At 41.8% G+C, this 25,294-nt stretch overlaps 2 protein-coding genes across 3 annotated transcripts in view; both read right to left on the bottom strand.

The window, feature by feature from the left end:
- LOC139550853 (anoctamin-8-like) overlaps positions 1–5,040 on the bottom strand; it is a 41,092-nt gene extending 36,052 nt beyond the window's left edge. Inside the window, exon 1 of one of the 2 annotated variants that reach the window (XM_071362068.1) lies at positions 4,709–5,040. In XM_071362068.1, coding sequence (XP_071218169.1) covers positions 4,709–4,787 — 79 coding nt within the window. In that variant the 5' untranslated portion in view covers positions 4,788–5,040. The remainder of the gene's footprint in view (positions 1–4,708) is intronic. The other variant, XM_071362066.1, reaches the window with a different exon arrangement.
- Positions 5,041–19,065: 14,025 nt separating this feature from the next.
- On the bottom strand, positions 19,066–24,993 carry plvapa (plasmalemma vesicle associated protein a). The gene is made up of 6 exons (XM_071362065.1): positions 24,329–24,993; positions 23,690–23,780; positions 22,377–23,098; positions 20,275–20,593; positions 20,113–20,173; positions 19,066–19,919 (listed from the first exon to the last, which is right to left on the bottom strand). Exons 1-6 carry the CDS (start codon positions 24,716–24,718, stop codon positions 19,907–19,909), a joined length of 1,596 nt encoding a protein of 531 aa, XP_071218166.1. The 5' UTR covers positions 24,719–24,993; the 3' UTR covers positions 19,066–19,906.
- Positions 24,994–25,294: the final 301 nt, after the last annotated feature.

Below are 25,294 nucleotides of genomic sequence, written 5' to 3'. Positions count from 1 at the left end.
GCCAAACCCTCCCCTAACCCGGGTGACGCTGGGCCAATGTAAACAACACTATACATATGATAAGCGCACCAGAGAGTCTGTTGTAATGTTTAACTTTTTTTTTTAACCTTTATTACAGCAAAGACTAAAAACAGTTGAATGCAATTTCCGAAATGGAACGGTTTATTTATTATTTACGCTAATTATTCAAGGGTCTCTTTATTTTATTTTCAAACTAAAATGCTTGATTTTATTTCAAATATGGAATGACTCATATGGTGTGTGATGACATGAACGAAAGGAATGATTGATTGGCACAGTAGCCTATATAAGTATTGAAATATACAGTGGGGCAAAAAAGTATTTAGTCAGCCACCAATTGTGCAAGTTCTCCCACTTAAAAAGATGAGAGAGGCCTGCAATTTTCATCATAGGTACACTTCAACTATGACAGACAAAATGAGAAAAAAAATCCAGAAAATCACATTGTAGGATTTTTTATGAATTTATTTGCAAATTATGGTGGAAAATAAGTATTTGGTCACCTACAAACAAGCAAGATTTCTGGCTCTCACAGACCTGTAACTTCTTCTTTAAGAGGCTCCTCTGTCCTTCACTCGTTACCTGTATTAATGGCACCTGTTTGAACTTGTTATCAGTATAAAAGACACCTGTCCACAACCTCAAACAGTCACACTCCAAACTCCACTATGGCCAAGACCAAAGAGCTATCAAAGGACACAAGAAACAAAATTGTAGACTTGCACCAGGCTGAGAAGACTGAATCTGCAATAGGTAAGCAGCTTGGTTTGAAGAAATCAACTGTGGGAGCAATTATTAGGAAATGGAAGACATACAAGACCACTGATAATCTCCCTCGATCTGGGGCTCCACGCAAGATCTCACCCCGTGGGGTTAAAATGATCACAAGAACGGTGAGCAAAAATCCCAGAACCACACGGGGGGACCTAGTGAATGACCTGCAGAGAGCTGGGACCAAAGTAACAAAGCCTACCATCAGCAAGGGCATTGAAGATGAAACGTGGCTGGGTCTTTCAGCATGACAATGATCCCAAACACACCGCTCGGGCAACGAAGGAGTGGCTTCGTAAGAAGCATTTCAAGGTCCTGGAGTGGCCTAGCCAGTCTCCAGATCTCAACCCCATAGAAAATCTTTGGAGGGAGTTGAAAGTCCGTGTTGCCCAGCAACAGCCCCAAAACATCACTGCTCTAGAGGAGATCTGCGTGGAGGAATGGGCCAAAATACCAGCAACAGTGTGTGAAAACCTTGTGAAGACTTACAGAAAACGTTTGACCTCTGTCATTGCCAACAAAGGGTATATAACAAAGTATTGAGATAAACTTTTGTTATTGACCAAATACTTATTTTCCACCATAATTTGCAAATAAATTCATTACAAATCCTACAATGTGATTTTCTGGATTTTTTTCTGTCATTTTGTCTGTCATAGTTGAAGTGTACCTATGATGAAAATTACAGGCCTCTCTCATCTTTTTAAGTGGGAGAACTTGCACAATTGGTGGCTGACTAAATACTTTTTTGCCCCACTGTAGGCCTAAGTTACGATATAAAGACTAAACACGATGCGCTTTTTGGCCTAAAGCTCGCTGGTGGTTATACAAGGCTGCTATACGAAGCCTAATAATAATGACATGACTTATTGTTATAATGACGATCATAATAGTAGTAACAACAATAAGAAGGAGATCAAGAAAAAGGAATGTTATTATTATAAAAATAATTTTTCTGACAATTTGGAAGAGTGTAAACAACAGTAAATACAATATAAGTAATACCAGAGAGGCTGTTCTAATGGGCAAAATGTGTAAAGCCTTTATTACAGCATTGCAAAGATTAAAAACAGACGGATTTGTGAAATTGTTTATCCGACATGTTGTGGTTGCGTGAGTCTTGGTGCACACGGAATCAGTAGGCTATTAAACAAACACTCAAACAGAAGCAGGATCTGTCTTATTTCTGTAGATATATATGTATGATTTATAAAGCCAGACACATTTAACAGTTAGGCATTGATTATAAACCTAAATAAGTTGGCGTTTCCTCTCTCCTCTCACTTTTCTTAGACAATTAAGGCAAGAGCTGTTTTCTCGTCTCCTCACTCCGCCGCATTGTTCTAAACCCCAATATGCAGGTTAACTTTGCTATTATGCACACAGCAACATGGTCTAGGAAAAGGCGCCAACTCAACAGCACACTGATGTTTCAGAACTGCGGACAGCGACCGCTATCCAACGCGGGAGAAAGGCTATTTGTTATAAAATATAATTTTTAATTAGTGTTGCACCATTGTTCTTTCGTAATATAACCATATACAGTTTCAGTAGCACATGTCTTAGTAATGGACAGTGCCATCCCCACGGCCTCCACAATGGATTAGTCCACTCAGACAGGCGCGAATCAGACAGGTGTCTTGTACACCATGAAATTATTATTATTTGCTGCTGCTCGACTAAAGAAATCTTGGTCGACCAACAGCCTATCGACCAAACAATCGAGCAGTTGACTAAATGGGGTCAGCCCTAATACCTACTGCCTTTACTATGGTGTTCTTTTCCTAACCACAGCTTTAATTTTAATACCAATTCAATTTTGCCCAAGTTTGTTAATTGTAGGTGTGTGAGTGTGTGTGTGTGTGTGTACTGAATGGAGAATACTTTAGTCTAACAGTAACATTTTTACAAATGCAGTCCAAAGCCTTTAATATGGGCTGTCCCCTCATCCAATAGCACATTGGGCCCATATTCATAGATCAGTGATCCTACTCCGAGATGCTTTATGAATGCAAGCTCTGAGCATCACCTCATTATCCCCCAGTAATTATTTTCAATTACATCATTGCTCATAGGCTTCCCCCACATTGCTAGATAACAGTGACAGCTAGGCATTGGCAGCAGAACACTTCAAGAATATAATATCTTTGATTACAGATGATTGGATTCTTATCTATCGACCTCCATCTCCAAATTCACAGAAAGGACAAATCCTGTGCCATGCTGTTTTCCTCTGCTGCTCTTTGAGGACTTTCTTCAACCATTGCAAAAAATACCAGTCAGTCAGCTCTCACCTCCACCACATAGCTGTGACAGAATGAGCTAAACAACAGGAAGTGCAGTAAAATGTGTCTGTGATGTTCTCGCCTTGACATCTTCATGATATGTCATCATTGTGTCCTGGGTATATGTTCACTGGTACAGTAAACACTTGAAGATTAGGCTGCGTGTGTTCACTGGTAGAGGGGAACGGAGAAAAGGGGGATACCTAGTCAGTTGTCTAACGGAATGTATTCAACTGAAATGTGTCTTCTGCATTTAATCCAACCCCTCTGAATCAGAGAGGTGCGGGGGGTTGTCTTAATCGACATCCACATCTTTGGTGCCTGGGGAACAGTGGGTTAAACTGCCTCGCTCAGGGGCAGAACGACAGATTTTTACCTTGTCACATCGGCAGTAGGCTACCTGCCGCCCCAGTAAACACATGCAGAGTAGGCTGTGTGTTTGGTTGTTTCAGTTTAATGTAAATGTTAAAGATGCACTATGCAGGAATCGCTAGGTAATTTCCTGGTTGCTAAAATTCTAATAGTTTGCCTAATTTCAGTTTATGTGACAAAACAAGCAAGTATAGTGTAGAGCAGTGTTTCCCAAACTCAGATATCCTGGATATTGCAGCTTTAAGTATAGGCCTACAAAAATGTGGACTTGGAAGAAATGTGTGTGGTTGCTTAATGTTATGCACAATGTAGTTTTTCAGAAGAACAAAGTTGTAATAAAATAACCACTGTAGGCTACTAAAATCCAACATTAAATATTTAGTTTTTAATCTTACAGTTTCTGTTTAAAGTAACTGTCCAGTGTTTCCAGATTTCTATGAAATATGACCTATAATTAATTACAATGAGTGAAATAGTTTTTCCTTCCAATTTTTCTGTGTTAGAATGGTGTGGGCATACTCCAACAACAGAATGGTGTGGGCGTATACCGGTCATTAAAAATATTCACGCAAGTAGAGCGCTGATTGGCCAGCTCATCCTCCTGAGGAGGATGACATCATCCTTTGTGAGGAAATATCAAGCATTTTTAAACAGTCTGTTTGAGACACAAGTTTGAGGTTGGGCTTTTGAAGTGTTTTTTCCCCTCACATTTATGCTTTGGCCACAAATAGGAGTATAGGATGAGTCAACAACATTATTTGTGTATGAGTTAACAGAATATTAACTTTGAAAAGTGAGATTTTTACTGGACAATTACTTTACCACTCTGACAGCTAGACCACTGAAATAAATAATTAACATCTAATATTTATCAAAATACAAAGGCAACATTAAAACAATATAATGAATGAAAATGCAGTTGTATTGCCTTGGACTAGGCTACACCTGTGGGACCACAAAAGCCAGCACAGCCGCAACTTGGCCCTTCTCATTCACACTGTAATGCGCACAATGTTATAGGACACGATGCACTACCAAATAAATAAAACACGTGGCACGAAAGATGAAAGGTGAAAGCTAAACTATGGGATTAACCTCGAAGGCTGGGGTCAATTCATTTTTCGTGAATGTATGAGAATACGGCATCATAGCCTACCACCACAAATAGCATCATTGATAATTATCCTCTCTGTAACCATCGATCTCGAATTTACGCACCCTGTCACGACGACAAATGCTGTGTTCCTCAAGACACTTACCCAGTACACCTGACGACATTGAAGATATTTGCTCTTGCTTAGTTATCTTGTCCTCTTCGGTGGGCACTGTCTTCTCCATCCTCTCCCCTGCACGGTCGCTGTCTGCGGTGCAGTTGTGTTTACAGACGCGGCGGTATTAGGTGCCGCACGCTCACGTCATAAGTATGGTGCATGAATTCACTGTCAAGTGCAGGTCCTGTGCTGGAAAGACAGCACTGCAACTATGGAAGATGATGTTCCATGAGCGTTGTATGGACAAGGTTGGGGATACCCGCCCACCCTACCTGATGATGGACTGCACACGCTAGTCTTCCTTGACTGAGCAGTGAAGAAGGAGGAGTTAGGAGGTCGACACTAAGTCCCATCCAATATAGGAATGAAGACAACTGATGGTAGAGCTACAGCAAAGGTGGATCTCTTTTGCTTTGCAATATCTGTCGTCAATGATGCAGTGATAACAAATATATCAATATCTGCTACCTTCCATTGGAGTGGAGTAAAACATAATGTGAGGTGGTTTTGTGACATAAAAGGGACATAAAAGGGCATTTTCTATTGCAACTCCATCCATCATGTAGGCTAGACATAAAAGGCTAATCAGACAAAGATTCATGGAAGCACTGTGGAGTTATATCTGTATTGTAGCCTACATTCAGGTATATGATTCATGCGTCACAGACAATTTGCTACTTATTGAACATACTGTATGTACAGTGCATTCAGGAAAGTATTGACTCTTTCCACATTTTGTTACGTTGCAGTCTTATTCTAAAATGGATTAAATCGTTTTTTCCACTCACCAATCTACACACAATACCCCACAATGACGAAGCAACAACAGAATATCACATTTACATAAGTATTCAGACCCTTTCCTTGGTACTTTCTTGAAGCACCTTTGACAGCGATTACAGCCTTGAGTCTTCTTGGGTATGACGCTACAAGCTTGGCACACTAATATTTGGGGAGGTTATCCCATTTTTCTCTGCAGATCCTCTCAAGCTCTGTCAGATTGGATGGGGAGCGTTGCGGCACAGCTATTTTCAGGTCTCTCCAAAGATGTTCGATCTGTTTCAAGTCTAGGCTCTCGCTGGGCCACTCAAGGACATTCAGAGACTTGTCCCGAAGCCACTCCTGCGTTGTCTTGGCTGTGTGTTTAAGGTCGTTGTCCTGTTGGAAGGGGAACCTTCACCCCCAGTCTGAGGTCCTGAGCATTCCAAAACAGGTTTTTAATCAAGGATCTCTCTGTACTTTAGTCCATTCATCTTTCCCTCTATCCTGACTAATCTCCCAGTCCCTGCCGCTAAAAAACATCCCCACAGCATGATGATGCCACCACCATGCTTCACCGCAGGGATGGTGCCAGGTTTCCTCCAGACGTGATGCTTGGAATTCAAGCCAAAGCGTTCAATCTTGGTTTCATCAGACCAGAGAATCTTGTTTCTCATGGTCTGAGAGTCTTTAGGTGCCTTTTGGCAAACTCCAAGCGGGCTGTCATGTGCCTTTTACTTAGGAGTGGCTTCCGTCTAGCAACTCTACCATAAAGGCCTGATTGGTGGAGTGCTGCAGAGATGGTTGTCCTTCTGGAAGATTCTCCCATCTCTGCAGAAGAACTCTGGAGCAGGGGTCTTGGTCACCTCCCTGGCCCTTCTCAGTTTGGCCGGCCGGCCAGCTCTAGGAAGAGTCTTGGTGGTTCCAAACTTCTTCCATTTAAGAATGATGGAGGCCACAGTGTTCTTGGGGACCTTCAATGCTGCAGAAATGTTTTGGTACCCTTACCCAGATCTGTGCCTTGACACAATTCCTTCGACCTCATGGCTTGGTTTTTGCTCTGACATGCACTGTCAACTGGGGGACCTTACAGGTTTGTGCCTTTCTAAATCATCCAATCAATTGAATTTACCACAGGTGAACTCCAATCAAGTTGTGGAAGTATCTCAAGGATGATCAATGGAAACACAGTGCACCTGAGCTCAATTTCGAGTCTCATAGAAAACAATCTGAATACTTATGTAAATTAGGTATTTCAGATTATTCTTATACATTTTCTAAAATATTTGAAACCTGTTGTCGCTTTGTCATAATGTGGTATTGTGTGTAGATTGATGAGGGGGAAAAAGATGTAAAACATTTTAGAACAAGGCTGTAACGTAACAAAATGTGGAAAAAGTAAAGGGGTCTTAATACTTTCTGAATGCACCGTAGATGTGTAATATATCCATGTATGAGATGTAGTCATGTTCCCTGTATACCCATCATGTGACAATTCAATGGCCCCCTAACGAGAAAAAAACCCTACATTTCATGTGATCACGTGATTTAATGTGAAGCAACAGGTGACAACATGTGAAGCAACATAAAACTACATGTTACATGTAGGTGTAACGGGTGTCGTCTGAAGAGGAAGAATCGGACCAAAGCGCAGCGTGGTAAGTGTTCATGACTTTATTTTAAACTGAACACTAGAACAAAATAACAAAGTGCAAAACGAAACAGTCCTGTCAGGTGCAACAAAACACTAAACAGAAAATAACTACCCACAAAACACAGGTGGGAAAATGCTACCTAAGTATGGTTCCCAATCAGAGACAACGATAGACAGCTGTCCCTGATTGAGAACCATACCCGGCCAAAACAAAGAAATACCAAAACATAGAAAAGTGAACATAGAATGCCCACCCAAATCACACCTTGACCAAACCAAAATAGAGACATAAAAAGCTCTCTAAGGTCAGGGCGTGACAGTAGGTGACACGTGAGAACATGATCTCTTGTGAAATTTATGTGAAATAAATGTGACAACATGAGGATACAAAATATTATACCATGACGTGACAACATTTGAGCACATGTGAGAACATAACCTCATGTGATTTTTTTTTACAATATGGGGATGCAACATTTCAACATGTGATACCATACCTTAAGTAAAGGCCTCTCTTTTTTCCCCACATATGAAACAAACTCTTTTGAGCTAAAGACTGATATTTTTCGATCAGGCATATGTTTGGCAAGTCTGATGACTCCAATGATACCCAAAGGCCCTGTGTTCAAACACAAGAGTATATTTGTGCCTCAAGTATTAATTCCTTCCATTCACACCTGTAGAATTGCGGAACAGGATGTTTTCAACTTTTGTAAGTCCAAACCAACTTATTCTCCAAAGAATGTGAGCCGAGATGAAAGACTAGCCATTCAGGAACTTGCTAAAGATACTCGGAATGTCATTAAACCTGCCGATAAGGGAGAAGCTATAGTCTATCAGACTATATGGCAGAGAGAGAGGCCGATCGCCAGCTTGATGATGAACATTTCTATAGGAAACTCAGAACTGACCCTACGTCTGACTTCTAGACAAAGATAGCCAACTATCTGACATTTGCTCTTGATCAGAACTGGATCTCTAGGCATGAATTTGACTACCTTCGTTGCAAATTCTCTGTCATACATGTTTTCTATACGCTACCTAAGATCCATCAGAGCCTATATAAACCTTAGGGCAGACCCATCTTTGCCAGCTACAAAGTTTCTCCCTGCAGGCGTTCACTGAGTCTGAGGTGCTAAAGGAGCTCCTTAAACTTGACCCCCAAAAAACATCTGGGTCAGATGGTTTAGACCCTTTCTATTTTAAGGTTGCTGCCCCTATAATCGCCAAGCCTATCTCTGACCTTTTTAACCCGTCTCTCCTCTCTCTGAAGGTTCCCATTGCTTGGAAGGCAGCCACAGTTCGTCCTTTAAGGGGGGAGATCAAGCTGATCCTAACTGTTATAGGCCTATTTCTATGTTGCCCTGTTTATCAAAAGTGTTGGAAAAACTTGTCAATAATCAACTGACTGGCCTTCTTGATGTCTGTAGTATTCTCTCTGGTATGCAATCTGGTTTAAAGCTCAGGTTATGGATGTGTCACTGCAACCTTGAAAGTCCTCAATGATGTCACCTTTGCCCTTGATGCTAAGCAATGTTGTGCTGCTATTTTTTATTGACTTGGCCAAAGCTTTTGATACTGTAGACCATTCGATTCTTGTGGGCCGGCTAAGGAGTATTGGTGTAATTGAGGGGTCTTTGGCCTGGTTTGCTAACTAGCTCTCTCAAAGAGTGCAGTGTATAAAGTCAGAACATCTGCTGTCTCAGCCGCTGCCTCTCATCAAGGGTGTACCCCAAGGCTCAATTATAGGCCCTACGCTCTTCTCAATTAACATCAACAACATAGCTCAGGCAGTAGGAAGCCTTATTTATACTCAGCTGGCGCCTCTCTGGATTTTGTGTTAAACGCTCTAGAACAAAGCTTTCTTAGTGTCCAACAAGCTTTCTCTGCCCTCAACCTTGTTCGAACACCTCCAAAACAAAGGTCATGTGGTTTGGTAAGAAGAATGCCCCTCTCCCAACAGGTGTGACTACTACCTCTGAGGGTTTAGATCTTGAGGTAGTCACCTCATACAAGTATTTGGGAGTATGGCTAATAGATACACTGTCCTTCTCTCAGCATATATCAAAGCTACAGGCTAAAGTTAAATCTAGACTTGGTTTCCTCTATCGTAATCTCTCCTCTTTCACCCAAGCTGCCAAACTAACCCTGATTCAGATGACCATCCTACCCATGCTAGATTATGGAGACGTAATTTATAGATCGGCAGGTAAGGGTGCTCTCGAGAGACTAAATGTTCGTTACCATTCGGCCATCAGATTTTCCACCAATGCTCCTTACAGGGCACATCACTGCACTCTATACTCCTCTGTAAACTGGTCATCTCTGTATACCCGTCGCAAGAACCACTGGTTGATGCTCATTCATAAAACCCTTTTAGGCCTCACTCCCCCCCTATCTGAGATATCTACTGCAGCTCTCATCCTCCACATACAACACCCGTTCTGCCAGTCACATTCTGTTAAAGGTCCCCAAAGCACACACCTCCCTGGGTCGCTTGTCTTTTCAGTTCGCTGCAGCTCACGACAGGAACGAGCTGCAACAAACACTCAAACTGGACATTAAGCCTATTTTGTAAAAACTCCCAGCATTCGTCAAAGATTCTACAGATGTGAAAAACAAAATATCAGAACTGTCTAATCTCCCTGACAACATCATGTTGGCTCTACATAAATATCTCTCATGAAAAAGGCCTAGATGCACTGGGATATTATCTACAGGAACGTGACGGAGAAATGTCACCGCCTAGTGAATTTATCTGTGAACTGGCTTCTCGCGTTCTACTTTGCCTTTTGAAAAACACTTTTTCCTTCAAGTTAGTGGAAATGCTATGGGCTCCACCTTTGCCCCTAATTATGCTAATTTATATGTGTGCTATTTTGAGCAAAAGTTTTCTGTGATCAGACCAGGAACCCTTACTTCTCCATGATCCTCAAATGATTCCGGTATATTGATGAAATTCCCTGTGTGTGGATTGGCACTGAACAAGAACTCCATGAATTCACTTCCCTTTTGAACAGTATGAACTTTGACCTGAAGTTCTCTATTGAATATGACCACAAGCGGGTCCATTTCTTGGACATGTGGATAGAGGTTGCTAATTGGGAACTTTATCGTCACTCTATATCAGAAAGAGACTGGCGGAAACACTTTTCTCCTAGCAAGTAGCGCTCATTTTAGTGCCCTTGAAAGAGGGTTACCCAAGAGCCAGTTCTATAGGCTCAGACGTGTGTGTAATTCGACAAAGGACTTGATTGATAACGCTGTCAACATGAAACAAACGTTTTCTGGACGGGTTACTCCACCCATTGTGCGGAAGATGCGTACCGAATTGCGCTCTCTAAACCTCGCCAGGATATACTCAATAAATGTGTTAAAACTTCTAAGGAGTTCTATTACTTGAATATCTACATTCACCCCCAAAGCCTGTATGATTAAAAACATAGTAATGAAGCACTGGCATATGCTCACCTCAGACCCAGAGCTCGGCCAGGAATTCAAAGAACCCCCCCTTCAATTGTCTACAAACGGGGCCCCAATCTTCGCAGTAGACTAGTCAGAGCCAGCTTCAATATGGGCTCTAAACAAGCCGTCCTTTCTCCGCTGAGAGATGGAAACTACCCTTATTGCAATTGTGCTCAGTGCAACAAAACCAAAAAAAGTCTCAGAGTTCTGACATCCTAGATCTGGATACAGTGTTAAAGGCGTGATCACATGCAACACAAAACATTTGATTTACATCCTGTTTGTGACAACATGTATGAGGGCAAGACATCCAGAAGCTTGAAACAGAGAATTAGCCAACATGAGACGCAAGGGTGAAAATGACCCTGTTACTTGTCACTTTGTCCAGTGCTCTCACATTGTGTCTTCTCTACAATTCCAGGGCATTGAGAATGTGGAAGTGTCCCCAAGAGGAGGAGACAAGGACCGCAAACTCTGCCAGAAAGAACTCTTCTGGATTTATACTTTAGGCACCCTAAAGCCGTTAGGATATAATAAGGATTTAATACGAGGGTCATGTTGTAATTCCTGTCATTATCTTAGCTTAGCTGAGCTTGGTTTAGCTTAGCTTAACACACACACACACACACACACACACACACACACACACACACACACACACCCCCCCCCCCCCCCCCGGTGTAGGTGTCCTGTAATCATGGAGGCCCTAGTGCCTGACAGGTTACCTTAATCTAGTTGTTTTCTAGAGTTCTGCATAGAGTACCAGTCAAAAGTTTGGACACACCTACACATTCCAGGGTTTTTCTTTATTTTAATATTTTCTACATTGTAGAATAAAAGTGAAGACATGAACTATGAAATATCAAATATGGCATCATGTAGTAACCAAAAAAGTGTTAAACAAATCAACAAATATTTGAGTTTTGAGATTCTTCAAAGTAGCCACCCTTTGCCTTGATGACAGCTTTGCACACTCTTGGCATTCTCTCAACCAGCTTCATGAGGTAGTCACCAGGAATCCATTTCAATTAACAAATGTGCCTTGTTAAAAGTACATTTGTGGAATTTCTTTCCTTAATGCGTTTGAGCCAATCAGTTGTGTTATGACAAGGTAGAGGTGGCATACAGAAGATAGCCCTATTTGGTAAAAGACCATATCCATATTATGGGAAGAACAGCTCAAAAAGCAAAGAGAAACGACAGTCCATCATTACTTTAAGACATGAAGGTCAGTCAATCTTTGAACTTTGAAAGTTACTTCAAGTGCAGTCGCAATAACCATCAAGCGCTATGATGAAACTGGCTCTCATGAGGACCGCCACAGGAAAGGAAGACCCAGAGTTACCTCTGCTGCAGAGAATCAGTTCATTAGAGTTAACTGCACCTCAGATTGCAGCCAACGATATATTCCTTTTCTTTCTTTTCTTTTGTCGTTTTTTGACTTTATTGCTCTTTGAGGGTATGGGTTCCTTATACTAACATCACATTCCCTGTGTTTCTGTGTTTTGTTCTAGCAGTAATACTGTACGTCTATAACATGTTCTATTCTATCCTGTATTTCTATCTCATGTTACGACATCTAGTGACCCTTTTGGGTACCTTAGATTACCACAGGGGTCTACAATTACGTCTGGCTCACTGTGTGGCCATATCTGTCCCCACTATTGTTTGTAGTGATATGCTCTGATGAAAACTCAGCTGGAAGTGGGCAGAGACTTTTTCCTGTTCCTCCAGTTTTGTCTTTTGCCTCTAGCGACTTCACAAATCAGGGTTTGGGTAGGCTATTTTTGCAAAACTCTACACGCTAACCACAAAACCTTACACCAAACCAGCAAACCATTATAAATCTCTTGCAAAAGCAAACAATTCTTGCAAAACTCTTTTAATTTTTTTTTGTTTTTGCGTCAATACAGTACACACAAACCATCATTTGAATAAGCACACATGTTGTCACATATTAAACCAAATCACATTATTTCACATGACATGTGAAAACGACATGTCACATGTGAAAACATGTTTTTGGAACACTTCACGTCACATTTCACATGCGAAAATATGTGTTTCTGGAACACTTCACTTCTAAATATATTGTTTTACTTCACGTGATCACATGTTTTCACGTGCAATTGCATGTGTTATCACTGTTCAGTTAAAGTGTTATTCGTTTTCCAGTTAAGACATGACTCCGCCGTTGTGCTGTAGAATTTGGGAATTTAGTCTCTTGTATAATACATTCTATACATTTGTTTATACTGGATTAAGTGTAAATGTTCATTAATTGTAATTTTGTTAGTTATACTCCAACTTTCTTTTTAAGTGTTGGTTCTGATAGCTTATATTCTCTTGTAAGAGATTGTCAGTTGGATATGCTCTCTATGAGGTATAAACATATCATTCATCTAACTCAAATAATCTTTTCACAAATAAGCAAACGACTGGATGTGTTACTTTGTTCTGCGGTCTCCCCTACTATGTGGAGCAGGGGGGTCAAACTCATTTCCCCTGCGGGCCACATTCGGAGGGCCGCACTTAAATGATTATTTCCTCACTGTCAACATTTTCAGCAAAAAATCCTCTATAGTCAATCTATCGCTTTTGGAATTTTCGATGCTCCCTGACTGTCTAGCTTTCGTTTCGCTGGCTCTTAGCAAGCTGGACAGAGTAAGACTATAAATGTGTCCATTATTATTTCTATACAGTTTCCATTTGGTTTTAGTAATTTCAATGTTGATTGAGATATGTATATTTTTTTACTCAAACCAACCGCATTTGTATTGTACTGTAAGAGAAGAAAGAACATGAGCCATTCAGAGTACTTTTATGTCAAAGGGACCCCTTACCTCACGTCAAAAAGGCTACCCTGTCATAAAATAGTGAGCATGAGCTGATGTTGTGATCCGCAAGTCATTATTATAGATGCTCACCATGTGAGTCTTTGGACAGACCAATTGGCAATGAGAAACCGGTCTTTGCAATAGATATAGCTTGTGTTTAAAAAGTCCCTCTGAAATCCATTGGAGGCACCACTTTGTAGAAGACCCTACTTCTCAATTCCATCAGATACAGTATTTCAGATCCTCCATTACGATATAATGGCCGCTAGAGAGAAGTTGTGTTGAAGTGTGAGAAATGGCATGTTTCCCATCCAAAACAGTTTGTGCATATATCATGACCACATTTTGTGACGTTTTTTTGTTCGTTTTGGTGTTCGGCAAGGTTTTTTTGGACTGTTTGTGCACACAACATGTTTTTGTTAGCCGAAGTCTACGGCCTTACGACGGTGATTGGTCAACAGTAGGGATTCTTCAATTAAGTGTTTGTTGTCATTCAACAAGAGACAACTAGTTTTCATGCACATTTTTTCACTTGAGAAATACTGCACCAAACATATTAGCTAGGTGTAAAATTGCTTGACTAAGATCCACTCTGCAAAAATGTCCAAAATCACAGATTTCTTGAGTTATCTTGAAGAAGTGTATACTGGCTATGGCATCTGAAGATGGACAAACAGTACTATTGTACTATACTATCTCTAGTTTTTCCAGCGAAGGTCTTTTAAAGGAGTATGCGTGGCAAAAATGTTCACTTTGCCTGGCCACATTTTGTTAGAAGCAAACTGAACTTAGTATGCGGACGCCTAAAGACAGATACACTTCTTATTGGTTGGTATACAGGGCAAGAGACAGAACACCCTGATGAGGTGCCAGGCTGCTTGCTACCTTTAGCCCCTAACCTCTTCCAGGGAACACTGGGTGAAGGATCTGGGCTGGTATGCATAAAGGGTTTTAGAGTCGGACTACTGATCTAGGATCAGGTCCCCATGTCCACATAATCTTATTAATTATGGTCTGAAAGTTTCAAATGATCCTAGATCAGCAACGGGCCCAGACATGGGGCAGTATCTGACTGGCTCTGCTGAACTGAGTAAATGATCTGTAGTCCACTGTCTCTCCCTACTCTAGCGGAATACAATTGGGTCTCTCTGTTGGATGGGTAATCAATGGGGTTGATAGATTACAGTAAATCTAGTCTGGCGACATGCTAAAATCGAGCAGAATTGCCATTGAGGATTATTGATGATCTTGTTAGCCTTTTGTTGAGGAGAGGCCATGAGTCTATGTACCGGGAAAAAGGTTTTAATCATGTATTTAGTATTCATTGTACATTTCCGTTTAGTCTTAGTTTGAATAGGATTGTAACATTCATTTTGAAATACAAGTGAGAAATTCAGTATACATTTTCAGTTGCTTACAATAACTTTACGATTAGATATGAAAAGATACTAGACTTCCAAGCAACGCTACAGGACTGAAGGTCCCCCCCCCCAAAAACATAGATGACTGGGTCATCTAAAATGAAATGTGCCGATGTAACTGATATTAATGCAATGACAAGTGCTTGACCTGACATAAGAAGCCAAGGTGAGCTCAGGTTATGTTGGACAGATCCAGGGACGCCATCGAGGCTCATTGTTTCCTTCCAGCTGCTTCCACTGTTTACCACAGCCTCGACTATCAACAAGAGAAAGGTTTTGCCCTCTAATGTTTTTACCAGTCTGGCGGCCATGGGACTGAAGGGGCCAGCCAAATAGGAAGTGTAATTAGCAATCATGGTCATAAGGGAACGTTAGTAACCAGAGACAAAAGGGGTCAGAGTTCTGCAACCCTGGGTAGGAAGGAGGTAGCAATAATAAGCGGCCATTCCTTTCCTGCAGTTTGGGCGGAGTGGGGAGACGTGGCGCCCCAGGCCTTTCTGGGCTCCAAATGACCGCTAAAGTCCCCCAGACCAGAGCAAACCCAGTATTCCCAGACACCATTGTGACACCAATCTGCGTCATCTAGAAGGGTTTTGACCTAATCGGCCTCAGATACCTGGGGACGCCCAATAGCAAATGACCCGTGGCAGTAGAAGACAAGCAGAGATAACCTAAAAAGTTATTGTGAATACTACCCATCATACTTTCATGTTACTGAACCTACAACACTACAGAGGGATAAGCCGGCAATTATTCATGCAGTTGAAGTCAGAAGTTTACATACACTTAGGTTGGAGTCATTAAAACTCGTTTTTCAACCACTCCACAAATTTCTTGTTAACAAACTAAAGTTTTGGCAAGTCGGTTAGGACATCTACTTTGTGCATGACACAAGTATTTTTTCCAATAATTGTTTACAGACAGATTATTTCACTTATAATTCACTGTATCACAATTCCAGTGGGTCAGAAGTTTACATACACTAAGTTGACTGTGCCTTTAAACAGCTTGGAAAATTCCAGAAAATTATGTCATGGCTTTAGAAGCTTCTGATAGGCTAATTGATATCATTTAAGTCAATTGGAGGTGTACCTGTGGATGTATTTCAAGGCCTACCTTCAAACTCAGTGCCTCTTTGCTTGACATCATGGGAAAATCAAAATAAATCAGCCAAGACCTCAGAGAAGAAATTGTAGACCTCCACAAGTCTGGAGCAATTTCCAAACGCCTGAAGGTACCACGTTCATCTGTATCTGTACAAACAATAGTACGCAAGTATATACACCATGGGACCACGCAGCCGCCATACCGCTCAGGAAGGAGACGCGTTCTGTCTCCTAGAGATGAACGTACTTTGGTGCGAAAAGTGCAAATCAATCCCAGAATAACAGCAAAGGACCTTGTGAAGATGCTGGAGGAAATAGGTACAAAAGTATCTATATCCACAGTAAAACGAGTCCTATATCGACATAACCTGAAAGGCCGCTCAGCAAGGAAGAAGCCACTGCTCCAAAACTGCCATAAAAAAGCCAGACTACGGTTTGCAACTGCACATGGGGACAAAGATTGTACTTTTTTGTCCTCTGGTCTGATGAAACAAAAATAGAACTGTTTGGCCATAATGACCATCGTTATGTTTGGAGGAAAAAGGGGGAGGCTTGCAAGTCGAAGAACACCATCCCAACCGTGAAGCACGTGGGTGGCAGCATCATGTTGTGGGGGTGCTTTGCTGGAGGGACTGGTGCACTTCACAAAATAGATGGCATCATATCCATTATGTGGATATATTGAAGCAACATCTCAAGACATCAGTCAGGAAGTTAAAGCTTGGTCGCAAATGGGTCTTCCAAATGGACATTGACCCCAAGCATACTTCCAAAGTTGTGGCAAAATGACTTAAGGACAACAAAGTCAAGGTATTGGAGTGGCCATCACAAAGCCCTGACCTCAATCCTATAGAAAATGTGTGGGCAGAACTGAAAAAGCGCGTGCGAGCAGCCTACAAATTTGACTCAGTTACACCAGCTCTGTCAGATGGAATGGGCCAAAATTCACCCAACTTATTGTGGGAAGCTTGTGGAAGGCTACCCGAATCATTTTACCCAAGTTAAACAATTTAAAGGCAATGCTACCAAATACTCAATTAGTGTATGTACACTTCTGACCCACTGGGAATGTGATGAAAGAAATAAAAGCTGAAATAGATCATTCTCTCTGCTATTATTCTGACATTTCACATTCTTAAAATAAAGTGGTGATCCTAACTGACCTAAGACAGGGAATATTTACTCTGATTAAATGTCTGGAATTGTGAAAAACTGAGTTTAAATGTATTTGGCTAAGGTGTATGTAAACTTCCGACTTCAACTGTATATCAAATTAAGATGAGTAGACACAGGTTTAAAGGGATGTTCACCTATAATAATTTTCAAAAGATTTTCTGTTATTTTGTTGGTTGTTGTTGATTGACCAAGTTTTAAAGTCCATATTTTGGTTGTTTGGTCAGCAGCATCTGTCTACTAGCGTACCTCTGGGCAGGGCTGGACAGGGCTAACTGTAAGTAAGTGGACATTTCCACCCCAAAGTTAGTCAAGTTAGCCAGCTAGGTAGCTTGAGTTATTTTTTTAAAAATTATACAGTTAACCAGGTTAGATACCACTCCTACACTATTTTGCTAGATACCAGTAACACTGCTTCATGAACATTTTGTTGATTGTGACATATCCACTTCATAGCATATTCAAGCCTGCTTGTACTGTAACCTGCAGTGCAATTTGCACAATGCATAGCACACACGTGTTTGAACCCACTCTATTACATGGACAAGTCAGTGTACTTTTGATGAGTTTAATTGATTTATTTAAAATCAGCAACATTTGCAGTTTTGATGTCTCTTTCTCAGGTATTGTCAATGGAAAGAGTCTAAGAGACTATGTGGTCCAGTGTGGCAGAGTGTGCTAAAGTGGAATCAGATCAGATCACAGACATACAATCTCCTCATGGCTTCTCTCAATGTGAATTGGAGGTCCAATCGTCCTGACTGGAAAAACACTTGATGTTAAACAAAGGATTTCCTTTAGACAGGATAGAGGTCTCCCATCCTGAACTCTACCATATATTAGTTGGCAAACAGTCAAACCACTTTACCTATTTAAAATGTTTGAATTAACAGTTGGTTCCCTTGGGCATTGTTTCCAACAGGGTGTTTGCCACCAACATTTCTCAGTCGTTCTACTGTTCTACTTTAATTGTGCTTAATGTAGGCCAGATGGTGTGCCAGATAGACTTTGATTCAGAAATTGATCCGGATGTGCTAATTTAATAGAATAACGAATAATAATAAAGGGTTTATGGGTCGTTTTCGAGATTCCGTTGAGACAAATTGAAATGGAGCTGTGGTACACAATGGATGATCCTCTGTAGCTCTGTTGGTAGAGCATGGTTCTTGCAATGCTAGGATAGTGAGTTTGATTCCCGGGGCCACCTATACATAAAAAAATATATATGCATGCGTAGCTGTAAGTTGCTTTGGATAAAAGCTGTTGGCCTAATGGCATACTGTATAATATCTGGGTTGGCATGTTCCTAGATGTAATTTAAGCATGCTATTTTCCCATTGAGGCAAGAATGCTGTTATAGACTGATGAAGTTAGTGTTTGTATTATTGGACCAGGGGTTGCTGGGATACTCTTTCCAATAGTTCATATATCCCATAGACACAGCAATAACAAAAGAAAACATTGTTTGGTGTCCAAGGCTATTTTAGGGGCTGGTTTTGGGGAAAGAACATACTGAAGATTTGATGGATATCTTTATCCTTCCGTCTCTCAATGTTTTTTATAAGAGTTGTTTCATGGTCTTATTAAGTGTATGGAAATACATAGTCTGTAGCCAGCCCAGGGGGTATTGTTAATGTTGGGTTTTGTATACACCAGTGTTTGTACCTTTCCCTCCCATCCGCTCCAATTGGTCTGACAGGTTGGCAGACATAAACATAAACATCTTGGTGGGATAAAATTGTCTTCCAGTAAATGATGTCTGTAACGTGACGAAGGGGAGGGACTGTCAGCAGTGGGACTATTATCCTCACAATGGGTGACGCAAATGGGGACAAACAATTCATATCCGTCTTGGATGGGGTACATGTTTCTGAAATCAGCGGTGTGAAATTCAAAGTAGTGCCTTAAACATTGAGGTCATCACACATCCTTCATAGAACCGGAGTTACAATACCTATCCCTTCGTTTTAATAAAAGTATATACAGTACATTAAAAACAGATTATTTATGACTTTCATGCCTTTTTCCTGACTACATCAACATGTTCAAATAATATACATTCTTATTTGTTTACCAATGACATTCAATCCCCCAAAAAGTGCAAAAATGTAATACATGTCACACTAGCAACAGATCTTCTTTTATGATATATTACAATGCAGCTGCTGCTGATAGAAATTATATTATACATACACTGGGTGTACAAAACATTAAGGACACCTTCCTAACACTGAGTTGCACCCCCAGTCTCAATTCGTCACGGCATGGACTCTACAAGGTGTATAAAGCGTTCCACAGGGATGCTGGCCCATGTTGACTCCAATGCTTCTCACAGTTGTGTCTAGTTCTTGATGCACACAGGAAACTGTTGAGGGTGAATAACCCAGAAGCGTTGCAATTGTTGACACAAACCGGTACCTACTACCAGACCCCATTCAAAGGCACTTACATGTTTTGTTTTGCCCCTTCACCCTCTGAATGGCACGCATACACAATCCATGTCTCAATTGTCTCAAGGCTTAAAAATCCTTCTTTAACCCGTCTCTCCTCCCCTTCATCAACAGTGACTGAAGTGAATTTAACAAGGGACATCAATAAGGGATCATAGCTTTCACCTGGATTCACCTGGTCAGTCTATGTCATGGAAAGAGCAGGTGTCCTTAATGTTTTGTACACTCTGTGTATTAACATACCACAACTCAATATGAGGAGACTGGGTTTTAGAGCAGAGGGTCCCATTCCTTCTCCGTTTTCCTCTGCGATTCCATGGATTACCCAGATACTCTGCAGACAAGAAGAACCAATAGAAATACTCGTTCAGTTCATTGTGTCTCCCGCAGGCAGCAGATCACATTTGAACGTTATCATTAAATGTTCTCTCAGCCGTGTTGAATTAAAAGGTCTAGAAACATGGTCATTTTTGGCACAAACACATTTATTTACGGGTCACTTTGCTGTACGGGGGGTTTGAACTCACTCTGAACCGGTGTTGGGTTTGGAATACTGCTGCAGCTCGCGTAAGTATTGATTGATATTAGCTGTGGAAACAACAGAACAACATCATTAGCCATCACCCATAGCATATCAGTCTTAATAAGAAGTTATGTTTATATCAAGCCTTGACACTAGTATGTCTTACCTAAACTGTAACTGTTGGGGCTACCCAAGCCTGGTCCGATTTTCTTTGCAACACCTGATGGTGACCCGGCACCACTCAGTCCTGTCCCTCCTGATCCCCTAGTACCCACTCCTGTTGCACTTGACCCTGCCCCGCCCATTCCTGTGTTGCCAAACACTGTATTGCTGTTTCCTGTTGCAGATGCAGATGCGCCCCACCCACCTATTCCTGCCATCAATCCTGTGCCAGCAATTGACCCCCTGTTACCTTGCCCTGTTGCACTCGACCCTACCCAGCCTGTCCCTGTGTTACCAGTTGCACCCGGGCTACCCATTCCGGTCTGAAACATAATAAGACAAAGAGAATGATGTTAGGTGAAAATACTGTCATAAAATATAGTAAAATATAAGAATGAGTTATACATAATTTATAATCACAGATAATAATAATAATAGTACAAACAAAGCCTATAATTTAAGGTTACTTACGTAACCGCGGTTCTATGAGAATATATGTGAGCTATCTCACTATGGCAGTGGTTCTCAATCCTGGTGCTGGGGACCCAAAGGGATGCACATTTTTGTTTTTGCATTGGCTTTCAAAGCTCGGGCGGCAGGTAGCCTAGCGGTTTAGAACGTTGGGCCAGTAACTGAAAAGTCGGCAACTAGGAGGAAAATCTGTAGATTTGGCCTTGAGCAAGGCATTTAACCCTAATTGTACCTGTAAGTCACTCTGGAAAAGTGCATGCTGAATGACTAAAATAAAATAAAAAACAATGTATGTAAAGGATTATGAGTTGCTCATTTGAAAGATGTGCACCCCTTTGGTTCCTCAGATACCTCTGGTGGAAAGACCCTTTCTGGGCTGTAAGCTTTGCTATTATATTTTGCAATACTCTAGTGCAATACTCTCGCTTTCATCCAAGCAAATGCGCAAGGCGCATGCTGGACACAAATGTTGGAGAAGCGGGTGTGACCACAAGCTCCATGGAGAGACAACACAGTTTGCCGCTGACCCCAGGCATACAGGCAGAGTTTGGGTTCCAAGGTACCCAGGAGGACCCCGGGGCAAACTGAAAGCACAAACGGGCGGGCTGACAGCACTTGCAACCCCACTCACTCGCTTTGCAGGCGTAGGATAGACAGAAAAGTGGGTGCTTTCCAGTGACAAAAAAAAGCACAATAGACTATCCTATGTGATGGGGTAAAGGCTTGGAGCGCACCCTCAAAACGACACAACATAGGGTAGAGTCCTGTGTGAAAGGTGAGATAGCAGCTAAATGGTCCTAGGAGATCTTCCCTCTGTTTCCAAGGAATGATCTGTGTAGGTCACACCACTTCTCTGAAAACGCATCGCCCATTTATCAAACAGTGGGAGTGTGGGAGAGGCACCGGCACTAAGCCTACACGTTATACCTTGAGCCATACACTTGTCATGCACTGCGCTCTTCTGCTGTGACTCTATCATAGTCTGTCCCATGCATCCCCAATACATCTGTAGTACAATTTAAATTCTGCTATTACAGCCCTTGGCCTTTCTGTAGCCTCCCATGTTTTCAAACACTTCTTCTCTCATGAATATCTTTATTTATATATAGCTAGGGAGCTGTGGTATAGCTAGGGAGCAGAAAAGCGTAGTGCATAGGGGAAGTACCATAACACCTTGATATCAGGGATGCACATTCAAGCAGATGCGGAAATTTAGTTCGGATGGAAGAAATTATATAATAAAACCTGAAAAAGTGTGAATGTAAACCAGGGAAAAGATGCACTACCCTCCCTGTGCCCAATAAAAAAAACACACAACCCTCTGCAAAGAAAAAACTAAAGTTAGACAACCCTCCCCTATTTTGGACCCTCCCCCCTCACCTGGGTACATTTTTCACTTTCCCATAGCTTTCATTTTCAACTAATGTTTTTTCCTAGAGATAATTGTCATCGTAAATCTCATTTACATGATTAGATCTTTTCACCAGTGTCTCAACTCTATCCCTACAGCAAGGACGGAAACAATTTCTGGCCTCAGTTTGACTTCTAAATCATTTTCTGTCTATATTTAAACGGCCCTTATCTCTGACCTGGATGAAAGCCCACTACTAAACCACAGAACAGATCTTCCTTTACCCTGGAGCCACAGTTGGCCAAGGAGGCGTTGAGGCTCCGGATCTTGTCGTTGAGGATTTTGATCTCGCCCTCCTTCACCTTCATCGCTGTCTCCCCCAGATCCTTGTCCCCCTGCAGCCTCATGCGGCCTGTCAGCAGCTTCTCCATCTCCTGGTCGTATTTCTCCTGGGTCTTCTGCAACTTTTCTTGGTGCTCCAGGGCCATGGCGCTGCGGTTCTGGCTGCACCAGTGGTGGTCCTCGGCTAGCTGGTCTTTCTCCGCCTGCAGCCTGGCGCTACGGCCCTCGATCTCCGACACCTGGGAGCCTACGTTGTCCAGGTAGTGCTGGAACTTGGTCTCCACCTCGCGGGACAGACTGGAGCAGTTGTTGCGGATCTGGTCCAGGTGGTCGCGCTGCTTCTCGCAGGTGAGCAGGAAGGGGCTGACTTTGGGCAGGAGGGTGTCGATCTTCAACAGGAAGGCTTTGGAGACGTTGGAGATGCCACTGAGGGATTGGACGAAGTCCTCCTTGCACTTCTTCCTGTAGCTCTCCAGCTGTTTCAGCAGGGAGGTCTTGTCCCTCCGGAGGGAGATGGCATCCAAGGTGAGGGTGTCCCGGTTCTTGGCTGTGTTCTCTATCTCAATCCTCATGAACTGCACCGTCTGACTGAAGTTGGTGCTCACTAGCTTTAACAATTGCTCTAGCCGCTGGACCTGGTTTTCATGTATATTGTTGTTGTTGCCTGGAAATGTTTTTGAGGAAGATAAAAAAGAAAGAAACAAGTTTTGTGTTAATACTTCTGAACCACTATCCGAGGAGCACTGTCGACAATGCACCTTTTAAAGGCAATGTTCCTGCGTTGCGGATATAATATTCACAGTAAACACTGCAGATGTGGGCTCAACAGATAATTCCCTCTAAACCAAGCACGCTACAAGGTGGCTTGGATTGAACCCCAGCCCTGTGTTGGTTTTAAGTGAATTCAGAATGGCGAATAAATCATTTAAATGATATTTTCACTATTTTGTATTCTTACTTAGGTACTACAACAGCAAGCATTTGCCGTGAAAACCGAAAACCGTTAAGACAGAATATCATTGCCAAGTTGTAATTTGCTCCTTGCTGATTCTTGTCCAAAGAAATACCAGTTAGGGAAGTTAGGAAAGCTAATAGGAATAGGAAAGCTAATAGGAATAGGAAAGCTAATAGGAATAGGAAAGCTCACCTGTGAATTACAAGGATGAGATTCTGTGTTGACGTTTGAACATATGTAACACTAGTGCAGAGCAGAGCAATGAAAGCATTGGTTTGTCTTAAAGTTAATTTGTCTTACCATTTAGTGTTGTCATTGGTGTCATGACTCTGGGGCATCGGTTCATGCTAAGTTGAATCTGACAGCTTCTCTTATCATTATCGCATTGATTCTGTGGATATTAATAACAGATATGCATCACATTTTGTCCGCTAAAGAAAATTTGAGTGCAAGGTTCACCTACTGTGTACATGCAGATTATTGTGGACAGTTGTTTTATACATATGTTTTATACAACTGACAAACTTAAATCTGAACGTAACTAGTGATTGTTAATGTTTATGTAGTAACACTGTTTTAACCTTTTCAGGTATAAATTTGCTGAAATGAATGGATATAATGATCGCTGAAATAATAATGGATATGATATACTTAATATACTTGAATGTAGTTTGTTTTTTGTTAGGCGTGTTATTTCATGTTCAATTACACTAAAATCTAAATCAGTTACCACATTTAATTTTTCTATCCACTAATACAACTAAGCTGACTTAATATTAGTATTCAATAAACCATTCACTGTGACCCCACTGTATGTACTGTACTGATGTCGTTGTGTTGAATATAAAAAATGAACTATTCTCTCAAGTATTTCAAAATATCAAAAAACATCCACCGCAACTCTCTAGCATTGACCACTGAACCAGTCTCAGCACTTACCGCTTGGTCTCTGAGATTGGTGATGAACATGACAGATTTGTTTGCCATTTGACGCAGATTTATCATGTCCTTGTTGTTGCGCATCTTGTCAGTCTGAGTAGCATTCAGGAGAAGCGTCAGATTCTTTTTCTGCTGCCGGAGGTTCATGTTGTCAATGGAGAGACGGTTGAAGCTCTTCTCCAGGTCTTGGACCCGGCTCTCGGCTGCCGCGTCTGGGGACCTCCCGTAGACCAGGAAGAGAACGAGACTGACGATGATGAGCGACTGGATCAGAGAGGAGAAGAAGAAGACAACCCTCATGTAGTAGCCGCAGCTCTTCCCTCTGGGCTTCTGGATCTTCCTCCTGGCCTCCAAGCCAAACTTGGCCTGGGAGTAGTTGCTGTTGTACATGGGTGCTCAGCCTCAGATGCACAGTACAGTACAGAACACCCTTACTGAGAAACAGCCAAGCCCAGACAGAACTAAGACGGTTCAAATGGGTTCCACTTCTTGAGGACCAAATGAAATACCAAAAGAATAGAAAAGATGTGAGATATCTTAGGCAACCGAACTCAGTCCCTGGTAGTGGTGTGGTTCGGCGATAGTATCCCCCTTCTGACTTAAGGTAGCGCACAGTGGCAGTCCAAACAGTAGAGTTCTAGCCGTTTCCTCTCCTGAGCATTGTCTGAGAGTGAGAAGACAGGATTGTGTAAACATCGTCAGGAGTTTTATAAACACCTTGCCACACTTCCCATTCTGGGAACACCTTCCTGACCCCCTCCCCATCCCTGGACATCATGTCAGGGTTAACATAACATTACGCACAGACACACGCACACACACACACACACACACACACACACACACACACACACACACACACACACACACACACACACACACACACACACACACACACACACACACACACACACACACACACACACACACACACACACACACACACACACACACACATACGCACAC

This window comes from Salvelinus alpinus, chromosome 23 (genome assembly GCF_045679555.1).
Source record: "Salvelinus alpinus chromosome 23, SLU_Salpinus.1, whole genome shotgun sequence".
NCBI lineage: Eukaryota > Metazoa > Chordata > Actinopteri > Salmoniformes > Salmonidae > Salvelinus > Salvelinus alpinus.
The sequence above is the reverse complement of the archived record's forward strand: the minus strand, read 5'-3'. Positions and strand labels throughout refer to the sequence as shown.

Excerpts from the sequence above, each read along its gene's own strand:
- plvapa (XM_071362065.1), bottom strand. The coding sequence starts at position 24,718 with ATGTACAACAGCAACTACTCCCAGGCCAAGTTTGGCTTGGAGGCCAGG. Across the intron at positions 23,781-24,328 it reads CCAATCTCAGAGACCAAGCG|AATCAATGCGATAATGATAA; the intron begins GTAAGTGCTGAG and ends TAATATCCACAG. Across the intron at positions 23,099-23,689 it reads ACCAATGACAACACTAAATG|GCAACAACAACAATATACAT; the intron begins GTAAGACAAATT and ends AAACATTTCCAG.